This window comes from Parasteatoda tepidariorum, chromosome 6, assembly GCF_043381705.1.
Source record: "Parasteatoda tepidariorum isolate YZ-2023 chromosome 6, CAS_Ptep_4.0, whole genome shotgun sequence".
In the NCBI taxonomy this organism is placed as follows: Eukaryota; Metazoa; Arthropoda; class Arachnida; order Araneae; family Theridiidae; genus Parasteatoda; species Parasteatoda tepidariorum.
The window spans coordinates 78937912-78950164 of NC_092209.1; the positions used below are offsets into that span (position 1 = coordinate 78937912).

General features: G+C 29.8%; 1 protein-coding gene across 1 annotated transcript in view; it reads right to left on the reverse strand.

Annotated features, from left to right (window-relative positions):
* Positions 1-9472: 9472 nt before the first annotated feature.
* LOC107456854 (serine-rich adhesin for platelets-like) overlaps positions 9473-12253 on the reverse strand; it is a 25826-nt gene continuing 23045 nt past the window's right edge. Inside the window, exon 4 of the mRNA XM_071181862.1 lies at positions 9473-9748. Coding sequence (XP_071037963.1) covers positions 9473-9748 — 276 coding nt within the window. The remainder of the gene's footprint in view (positions 9749-12253) is intronic.

The following is a 12253-nucleotide window of genomic DNA, read 5'->3' on the forward strand; positions in this document are numbered from 1 at the left end:
AATATTTGTACGAGATGAAAAAATATTTGTTGGAAAGAAAGATCTTACTGAATTGTCAGCATTGAAATTATACAATCGAAAATAATAAATATCAGAAATAAAAATATAATCTTTTTGCTTTATTAAAACTTTTTTTTTATTTATCCTTTCCAGGTAAACACTAAATCATTAATTCTAAAGCTGAACAGAAATATAATACAACATAAATACAGTTATATCACACAATGACCGGTAAACTACAGAAATACATAGCACCATGAAGCCACAAAAACAAACTACGTAGAATAATCTACTCGTAGGTGATTGACGAAGATTCAGCAAATCTGTAGAGAACATTTTTTAAATATTTGTACGAGATGAAAAAATATTTGTTGGAAAGAAAGATCTTACTGAATTGTCAGCATTGAAATTATACAATCGAAAATAATAAATATCAGAAATAAAAATATAATCTTTTTGCTTTATTAAAACTTTTTTTTTATTTATCCTTTCCAGGTAAACACTAAATCATTAATTCTAAAGCTGAACAGAAATATAATACAACATAAATACAGTTATATCACACAATGACCGGTAAACTACAGAAATACATAGCACCATGAAGCCACAAAAACAAACTACGTAGAATAATCTACTCGTAGGTGATTGACGAAGATTCAGCAAATCTGTAGAGAACATTTTTTAAATATTTGTACGAGATGAAAAAATATTTGTTGGAAAGAAAGATCTTACTGAATTGTCAGCATTGAAATTATACAATCGAAAATAATAAATATCAGAAATAAAAATATAATCTTTTTGCTTTATTAAAACTTTTTTTTTATTTATCCTTTCCAGGTAAACACTAAATCATTAATTCTAAAGCTGAACAGAAATATAATACAACATAAATACAGTTATATCACACAATGACCGGTAAACTACAGAAATACATAGCACCATGAAGCCACAAAAACAAACTACGTAGAATAATCTACTCGTAGGTGATTGACGAAGATTCAGCAAATCTGTTGAGAACATTTTTTAAATATTTGTACGAGATGAAAAAATATTTGTTGGAAAGAAAGATCTTACTGAATTGTCAGCATTGAAATTATACAATCGAAAATAATAAATATCAGAAATAAAAATATAATCTTTTTGCTTTATTAAAACTTTTTTTCTATTTACCCTTTCCAGGTAAACATTAAATCATTAATTTTGTAGCTGAGCAGAAATATAACACAACATAAATACTGTTATATCACACAATGACAGGTAGACGACGGAAATACATAGCACCATAAAGCCACAACAAAAAACTACATAGAATATTCTACTCGTAGGTAATTGACAAAGATTCAATATATATGTAGATAACATTTTTAAAATATTTGTTCGAGATGAAAAATATTTGTTGGAAAGAGAGACCTTACTGAATTATAAGCATTGAAATTATACAATCAAAAACAATAGATATCAGAAATAAAGATATAATCTTTTTGCTTTGGTAAAAAAAATTTCCTTTATCCTTTCCAGGTAAACACTAAATCATTAATTCTAAAGCTGAACAGAAATATAATACAACATAAATACAGTTATATCACACAATGACAGGTAGACGACGGAAATACATAGCTCCATGAAGCCACAACAAAAAACTACGTTGAATATTCTACTCGTAGGCGATTGACAAAGATTCAATAAATTTGCAGAGAACATTTTTAAAATATTTGTACGAGACAAGAAAATATTTGTTGGAAGGAGAGACCTTATTGAATTATAAGCTTCGAAATTATATAAGCATTATAATAAAAAATAATAGATATCAGAAATAAAAATAAAATCTTTTTGCGTTGTTAAGACTTTTTTTTATTAATCCTGTCCAGTAAAATCATTAATTCTAAAGCTGAACAGAAATATAACACAGCGTTAATACAGTTATAACACACAGTGGCAGGTAGACGACAGAAATACATAGCACCATGAAGCCACAACAACAAAGAATATTGTACTCGTAGACGTAGAATATTCGACTCGTAGGTGATTGACAAAGACTCAACAAATATGTAGAGAACATTTTTAAAATATTTGTACAGGATGAAAGATATTTGTTAAAAAAAAAACCAGTTTATTGAATGATAAGCTCTGAAGTTATCCATGTATAGCGATCAAAATATAGATGATTGTAGTATCTCTATATTTTATTAAAATGCCTGCTAATATTAATCCTTTTACAAAGTGAATGTACAGTTCACCAAATAAAAATAAAAATGACTACCTTGAATAAATTTTAATCCCCTTATGACCGCATTTTCACGTTCTAGGACTCAATCTTCTTTAAAAAAAGTAAAATACTTAAACTTCGATTTCTCAGAAACTATTTGACCGATTTCGCACTAATTTTGTATCTTGTCATGCAAAATTACATTCCTTAAAAATGATATAAAAATTTGCAGACCTTACAATTCAAAATTCTTGGGACCATCACTAAATAAAATAATTATAAATACTTTCCAAAAGTTAAAATTTTCATAGAATTATCTTTGGACAGACGAAGCTTATAATTTTGTACAAATTTTTTTCAATTCGCTTGAAAAGTTCTCGAGCTGTGTCGAAGTACGCAAAAACTAAAATTATCATTAAGGGGACCAAATTTCGGAGCCCTCGCTTGACCAAACTATTTGGACCACATTTCCCAGATTGCGGCTACCCAATATAATATGGGAGTAAGAAATCCGAATCCGAAAAAAAAGGCATGTTTATTCAGAGAAAGTAAATTTTAGTGTCTGATTTCGTAACTTTAAATATCATCTGCACTTTTATTAGCATATTTGAAATCACCCCCTTGAATCATTAAGATTGAGTCCTAAAACGTGAAAATCTGATCATTAGATCAAAAGTTATTCAGGGTGGTCCGTTTTTTTGTGCACTATACATTCTGATACATTTATGATATTGAACCAAAGAAAGCATCACATTTTGGTTGGTAAAGCGAGATTTCTTTAAAGGGAGGTCGTTATAAGTGGGTTCCATTCCATTTACATTTTCTGAGTTATTTAAATTTTTGGTGTTTAATGTCATTTAATCTTATTGTTGCCAACTGAAAGTAGCGAATTAAGAAGATTCCAGATTCTCTTCCAGAATTAATTCCCTAATTCTTCCAGAATTTAGTTAACCTTTTATAAAAGGAGATAATAAATATTGCTACTTTATATTTGAGAAACTTTGATTAATATTTTGCAAAGTTTATGATATTAACGTTACAATGTCTGAATGGAATTAATTAATTATTACATCATTGCGTATATATTGCCATCTGTGAGAAATATTCATTATAAATTGTTTTGCATTATTCAAAATTTATTTTCAAAACTTGTTAATACATTTAAACTGGGGCATAATATTTTAAATAGATATGATTGAAGTCATAAAATTAACGCCGAATACTTTTCAACAGAAGAGAAATTAATTCCCACTGCTTAGTTAAAAGGGAAAAATTCTCTCCTGGCTGCTGGACAAGCTCACCTTTCGTCTCCTCCAATATCGATTTCTCAATTAGGCGAAGTGAACAATAGGCGAATCGCGCCGTATACCAGAATATATATCACGAATGGAATTTAAATATCCTCTAAAGAACTCAAACTTCAAGTAAAGCTCGATTGTTCCCTGAAAGGTACAAGCAAAATTTATCGTCAATCGAAATTTCAACTTCGCTCCGATAAACTTACAGATGCAAGAGAAGAAGATAATAACATAAAAATTTTAAAAACTACGTTTTTAAGTAAACTAAAAGAAAAAAACATTTTAATTTTTGTCAAACGAAAAATGTTGGAGTACATTAATTTCCTGAGTAATTCTCAAAAGGTAGGAACATAATATTGATATAAACTTTAAGATGTGGCAACATTTAAGCTTAAATTTGATTTAGCTTAATTTAGCGTAATCAATCTGTTGCTTTAGATTTTGTACGAAACGTCGATAGTTTTTGCTATAAGCTTATTGTTTAAGGCAATCTGATGTCCTAAAATCATAAATATTTAGTGCATATAACATCTATCTGTATTATGCTCCATCTTTTGAAAAACGCCTCTGTTTTAAACTTCTTTTATGAGCGAAAATTTTCTAACACATTCTACGTTTTTCGTTTTATGTCTTTAAAAAAAACCTAAAATTATTTTCTTTATAATAGTTTACTTGTAGTTTTTGAAACTGTCACCTTATTTTATTATTCTTACAACTAATCACGGGGAAAATCCAATATTAAACTACCTATTTCAAATCTAAACAGATATCTTACACAACAAAAATACAGTTATATTACATAGTGGCAAGTATATGATTTGAATAAAATCACAACAATAAACTATAAAGAACATATGGACATATGACCGATTATATATGGTACATATGGACGAATTCTACTCGGAATTATGTACTTAATCCTAGAGTGAAAATGTTAGGGATATTTAAAAACATTTGAACAGGGTAAAAATTATTTCTTGGAGAAAAAAGAGCTCACTGAAATATAAGCTCTGAAGTTAGATATGTATAATAATTAAGATATGAATGATTTTTATTTTATTTTATATCCATTGTTGAACAGTCAACCCAATTTTTGGGTTTACGACTACTAATGCTCCATTCCGTATCCTTCAAACTTTGAACCAATCCAGAAGACAAGGAAACTCCTGGATCAGTACCCCCAGAGGTATTGATTTGTTATGGGAACATGGAGGATTTTGCGACATGACAGATCTAACGTGCATCAGTCACCATTTACTACACTTGGAGATATGAATAATCATGGAATCTCCATGCATTGTTAACATCTATGTTAAAATAGTCATTTTAGAGGTGATTCGAAAAAAATATGATAAGGAAAAAAATAGAGGCAATGTTCGATTGTTAAATTTGCAGAAAAGCTGAATAGCTAATAAAAAATGCTTTGGTTGCTAATTTTAAAAAAATAATTAAAAACAATTTGCTGCATATTAATCATAAAATTTCGGAAAAGTAGTTTTGAAGTTTTTGCAAAGATTCAGATTCAAATATTTAAGCAGTGGATTAAGGACGTTCTTTAAGGATGTTCTTCAAAAGTTCATCCGTCCATAAAAGTAAAAAAAAGAAAAAAAGAAAAAAAAATGATAGTTTAAGTGGCTGAAACACGAACTAAATCTTCAATTATAAACTGTATATAGATATACCATTTTGTTGAGAAGAATTGAGTACACTTTTAAACAAGCAAATTCTTTTATTAAAAAAATATCGCCAATTTATACAGATTTTTCAATTTTGAGGATTTCTTAATTTTGATACCCTTAATTTAAATATATATACAAACATCTTTACGAGTCCAAACAATGATTTTTTTTCAAATAAAGAATTAAAAAAAATTTCCTTTTCAAAGAAAATGTGGCTGTTGTTCATGTTGAGTTTTTGCTCCATTTTTATAATTAGCATAAAACGCTGGTCAACATATGGACAAAAACTTAACAGTCATAAATATCTTCTACAAACTCAGAAGTTATTAAAAGTAGCATACTATTGACCACATATATGCAGTCAAAATATATATTTTTAGTGATAAAAACACACAATACACAACAATCACATAGTGGCAATGAACACACTTTAAACACTTACATATTAAGAACATTACTTACACATTTTTGTGCTAAATTTGTGAAACGTGCTATTTTCCTACTCGGGTAAAAAATATGTTTGTTGCCTTTAGTTAGTAAACTGATTACGATTAAAGTTAGATGTACTGATTTCAAATAGGAAAACTATTTTTTTACCTATACGCTCTATTTTGAAACAGGCATTGTAAGCTGTTTGAAATTCAGCAGTTTTTTGAGTGTCCTGTAAAGGCCACTCTTCATAAAGTGTTTTTAGAATCCTTATTAAAAATGAAAACAAAAAAGTTGACTCATTAGGGTTTTAAATTAATAATTAAGCAATGAACAAGGAAAAAGAGCTGACGAAATCAGACAAATTACGGTACTAGAAAGCGAATGTAATAAACGTCAAAGTTTAATAACAGGTTGGTGTATGGTGTTTCTTATAAGGTATTTCGAATGATTCTTTTCTAACTTTTCCTAGTTTCCTCTCGTAATCAAACCTATCTTGTTGTTTTATACGCCTGCTTTTCTGTTTTAATTGTCAGATTTTGATTTCATTTTTTCTTGGTTAAATATTAATTGCTACCCCCAATGTGTTGATATTTTTAATAAGGATTCTAAAAACACATTATTAAGGTTAGTCGCTACGGAACACCTTGTGTATTTAACGGAGATACACTGAGGTTTTTAGACTAGAAGGATGATAATCTTATTAACTTATTATTTGAAGTTACCAAAAATGTCGAAACATTTAAAATTTCAGGCAGCAAACAATTTTTTTCCCGATGCAAAATTGAGAGTTCTGAGTGTTGAGAGTTCAATTTACTTATGAAGAGTAAAGTTGAACGGAGATATCTCTTTGTACATAGCACAAAATAAATAAATAAATGAACCACCCTGAATAACTTTTGATCTTACGATCGTATCTTCACGTTCTGGGAATCAATCTTAAATACACGACTTTTTCTGAAAATCAGTCATTTTTCTCAATATTACTCAGTCATTTTTTCACTCTTAAATAAATGATTTTTCAGGAACTATTTGACCTATTTCCCTCAAATTTTGTATTTCGCCGTGTAAAATTACATACTTTAAAATTATGTAAAAAATTGTACACCTTACATTCGAAATTTCTTCCGACTATTATTAAATAAAATAAAAACAAATTATAAATATTTAATAAAATTTATGTTTCGCATGGAACTATCTTTGGACAAATAAATTTTATAATTGTATACAAAAAATTTTCAATTCGGTTTAAAAGTTGTTGAGATATGGCGAGAAACGCAAGTAAGTAAAATTAGGTATTCCACACTTTTGATCACTCTTCTGACCAAACTGTGGTCTAAACATTTTTCACATTGCGGCTACTCTCAACGTTTTGTGCATTATTAATCCAAATCTGTAGAAAAAAATAACATGTTTATTTAGTGAAAGTTCGTTTTTGTGTCTGATTTCGTAACTTAAAATATCGTCTGCACTAATTAATTAGCATAGTTAAGGATACCCCCTCGGCTAATTAAGATTGAGTCCTAGAACGTGAAGATCTGATCATTAGATTAGAAGTTATTAAGGATGGTCCATTTAGTTTTTGAGCACTGTACATATATTTTTATAGACACTTCAAAAAAACTTATGTGAAAATACCTTGATATTTTTGTAGGGGTAGTTCGTTATCTAATGAACTTGTAGCTGATTATTACTATGAATTTTCAGAATTGTTACGGGATTAGATCAAGTGGATGTGGAAATACTGCAAGCGAAAAATTAGTAACTTCGACCGTAGTGAAGACATGTACTTAAATTCTATGTTGTTTAAAGAATTAATAGTAAAAGAAAATCATTCCCGTAACAGCTAGTTGTGGGCCAGAGCTCCACAATTTCATGATCAACGACATGATTCAAACCATGCGATCAGCACTTTCTTCACTCTGACAGTTCAGTGCCTTAACCACTGAGCCATCACGTTAAAGAATAGTAGTTGTTAAAAACAGTTTTTAGAAACAAAGAGGAGTTTGTAACATTTTTGGATTAAGTGTTGCCAGACTGGACAAACTATGCATACAGGGTATGCACTGGCACATGTAACTGGGCAAAAAGCTCTTGCAAATTCACTTGGAGAGCCTATTCATGCTATGAAGGCTGTGTGTATAAGTACACAAACTGTGTTCAGTTATTTCTGTTACACAATTATTTACTCTGTTTTAGCAAATAACAGTTATCGTTAAAAGACTTGAACACTAACATGAACACCACCTTGACAGTTCTATTCTAAAACACGTGTTTTTACAGAAGCTCGTTTTTTAGGTTGAAATAACAAGCTCGCACTGGTCGGATTTCTTGGATTAATAATCCGAGGATAAAAAACATTTGAAATATTATTATAAGTGTTTTAAACACTTATGGTGAATATGATGGTACCCTTATTAAACAGCCATGAAATATAAGGACCGCCCATATGAAGAGTAGGATTCCCAAATAGCGCTAAATACAAACAGTTCAATGCATTACTTGAGCAATCAAATGTAACAGCATTGAGGAAACAGGAACACTATCTGAAGTTTCGAAGTAATTCGAAGCTTGCAAAAAACTTAGGAGCCGTTCACATTGCATACTATATCCGCACCTTCCGAAACAAAAGGGGGATCTAATTGGTGGGTTTTTCGCGGGAAAATATATTTCACCAATCAGATTCTCTGAATGGTGGTCGGAGATGCTTGAATGAAATGCAATGGTAACAGCGGATTTGAAACAGCTTGTAATAATTTTTATTTTATATTATTATATTCACTTATTGTATCCGGTAATAATTTAAAAGTAGGCAGAATTTTTTTTTACTTAGTTTATACAATAAAATGTAAGCTAAGTGAAAAAATAATAAAGCTTATGCAATTGGGTATAATATGAAAAAAACACAACTACTTCTACTTACTAGGAATAGCATTTACCTTTTAGTTTAATTAATAAGCTGAGTTCTAAGTATGTTTAATAAATTCATATTTCAAAAGGAACTAGACTAATACAATTCCAACCTGACGAGTAGCGACTTATAACAACACACTTCATTTAATGTTTACTTGTTGCTAAAAATCAGGTTCGCAGAAAATGCTGTTTTTTAGTTAAATTTAGCAGGAATAACACATCCCGTGACGTAGGCTATAGTATACCCAATTTAAATAAGTAAAAAATATTAGTGTACGAAATACCTGGCAATGGCTCTTATATTTAAAAGAACGTCATTGTAAGAAATGCCGGAAAAGTTATACATAGTCAACACAATTTAAGTAAGTAAAAAATATTAGTGTAGGAAATACCTGGCAATGGCTCTTATATTTAAAAGAATATCATTGTAAGGAACACCGGAAAAGTTATACATAGTCAATTCAATTTAAGTAAGTAAAAAATATTAGTGTAGGAAATACCTGGCAATGGCTCTTATATTTAAAAGAACGTCATTGTAAGGAATGCTGGAAAAGTTATACATAGTCAACACAATTTAAGTAAGTAAAAAATATTAGTGTAGGAAATACCTGGCAATGGCTCTTACATTTAAAAGAACATCATTGTAAGGAATGCCGGAAAAGTTATATATAATCAATGTTATATGCCAGTCAGTGTCACTCTATCTTTAAAAAAATCATCTCTTCGAATACAAATCATCTAAAATCTGCAAAAGAAGGACAGCGACCCACAGGGAGCCAGCTTGGGATTGAAGAACTAGAGCTGCAAGCTTGTTGGTTTGCAATCTTATCTACAGTCAGAATCTCCGCCAATGTCAAACGTTAAAAAAATGTCCTAACGACCACAAGCGGCAAGGAGTCTCTGAAATATCCACTTTTATATTGAGCAGCTCTCATACAATTTGTTGTTTACGGATGAAGAGATTTTTCCTTTTGATCTTCACCCCTTTTCCATGATCGTAATTTCCGCTTCAGAGGTGTATGGGGTAACTGTTTCCTTCGGGGTAACTGTTTTGAAAAGTCCTTCGCTGTTACATCAAGAGGGGTGAGGATAATAGAAGGGAGGTATTTTTCTCTGATGTTTGCCTTCATATTAAAGAATTCTCGCAGGCCGACTGGATCGTTACACAAAATTCTATCTTGAACAATATCTTCATCAGATTTTATTTTTGATGGTTCGTTAAACTAAAATACAAATGAAAAATAATGTTAAAAGCAGTTTAATAATTACTTTTTCTTTTTTCTTTTTGGTTAGTTTTATAGTTTGAATATTTTTTTTTTTGATTCCGAATTCCTTAAACACTTTTAAGGAGAAAAATCTAAAAATTAAATTCTTAGGTAAGTAATATTCAGTTTTAAAAAGTGAAGAATTTAAAAAAGTAAATTAAGCTCTTTTTAAAAAGATTAGGACTATATAATTCCGACTCTTGCTCGCTACACGCATCAATTCCCATAGTATTTATTTTCCCTTAAAAGTGGATATTTAGAAAAAAAGGAAGAAAAAAAAAAGAAAAGAAAAAAAGATAAATTTTTTTCTAAATTAGATAATTATTATAATTTCACGTAGGATTATTTTGTTAGTTTGCTGTAAGATTATGTTAATCCTAGCAAAATAAACGATTACTTAGATTTCAAAAATATTCAACCTGAAAAAAATATATCTTAGGAATGTGTGACACAAGAAAAAGTAATAAATTAAAAGTAATTTTACTCGTTGAAAATCTATGACGATTGTGACGTTGCTTTTCGTATGGAAGTTCTAATTATTTATTAAATGCCTTGGTGAATAATTGCAATATTTTTTGACACAGAAGACCATGTATTTATTTTAAGAATTAACGAAAAGTGTCTTTTTCCGTTTTATTCTTTTGAAACGAAGGCCGAGAAGTACCTTTACTTAGATTTTAATAATAATCAACCTTACTTGAAAAAAAAAATACATACGTAGGAATGTGTGACACAAGAAAAAGTAATGAATGAAAAGTAATTTTACTCGTTCAAAATCTAAAACGATTGTGACGCTGTTTTTCGTATAGAAGTACGAATTATTTACTAAATGACTTGGCGATAAATAACTGCAATATTTTATGAAGCAGAAGACCATGTATTTATTTTAAGAATTAACGAAACTGCCTTTTTTTCCGTTTTATTCTTTTGAAACGAAGACCAAGAAATGAGATGCACACCTGACAAAATTACAGTTGAAAATCATGCACAAATATGAAAACGTTTTAAGTTGCTAACAACTTTGAAAATCGTGTTGCCAAATAGCTATGCTTCTTTTTCTTCTTCGAAAAAAAATGATTTTTTTAGGTGACTGTGAATAAAATGAATAAATATGTGGGAATATTATTTTAAAACGACATTGTTCATCCTATATTCAGGCATTGTATATTTAAATTCAGGTAATTCCTTCCAATCTAGATTTATTGGACCCTGCATTGTAATTTCAAAAGATAATAAAAGAAGTTTATCGTAAAATTCGAAGATTAAATGTTTATCCCAAGTGAAGGATATTTTAATCGTCTGCCCCTTACATATGCACTCATTTTATGCAAAATAATTTTCCTCAATCTGTAACTCAAATTACAGACGATTATAATCCATGCCCTAGATCTTAATTAGATTGATTTAGTGTTATTAAGTACATTTTAGATTTAATTTGTTATTTTATAACTTTCTTTCTTGCTATGTACTTTGTTTACTTTTCTCTCTTCTGGAAAAGAGAAAAGTAACTGTTTATTCCATGGTAACCATGGCTGTTTATTTGATGGTATCTATTTAACCCGGCTGTTTATTCGATTTTAACTATATAACCATGGTTGTTTCTTGATGGTAAGTATTTAACCATGGCTGTTTAATTGATGGCCATTTTCGCGTTTACAAAGTTTTACGCAATACGTTGAAAGCATTTAACTACTTTCCTTTTTTACATTAGGTAGATTTCGTACTTTTACTATAAATTACGTACGCTCCCCTACGTCATATTGAAGCAACTGCGCATGCTCACGTTTATTTTAGATGCTACGCATCTTTGCGTTAAGTTGACGTAATTTACGCTACAAAGACAAAGCTACAAGCACCCTGTTTATAGCTGTTAAATGTTGTTTTCTGTTGAAGCCTACCTTCGAACTAAAAACATGGACATAAAATGCGAATTTGGAGAAATGTATTGATGAAATTTAGAAACGAACCGTGTGATCTAATAACTGTTCATTCAATAAAAAAAATAAGTTTATAGGTTGTTGTTTAACATTATGGTTGCCTAGCTGCACTAGAGAAACTAGATACATTTTGGAAATTTCAAAATTATTAATCTATATTATATAAAACGCTAATACGTACGTATGTATGTATCAATAAAACCGGTGATATTTCTTTTCTCTCGCTGGCAACAGTTTTCATTTTTAATTGATTGGATTCGGCGCGCAAGAGCACGTAGTGAGCAACCTATGGCTAATCCATGTTATATAAAACGCTAATACGTTTTAATCGGGTATACTATAGCCTACGTCACAGGTTGTGTTATTCCTACTAAATTTAACCCATGAACGGCATTTTCTGCGAGCCTAACTTCAAGCCACAAATAAACAAACGAAGTGTTTGATCGTTTAAATAGCTGCTCGCCAGATTTTATTGCATTATAAAGAAAAGTTATTGAAATTCGATTTTTGATTAATAATTGATTTA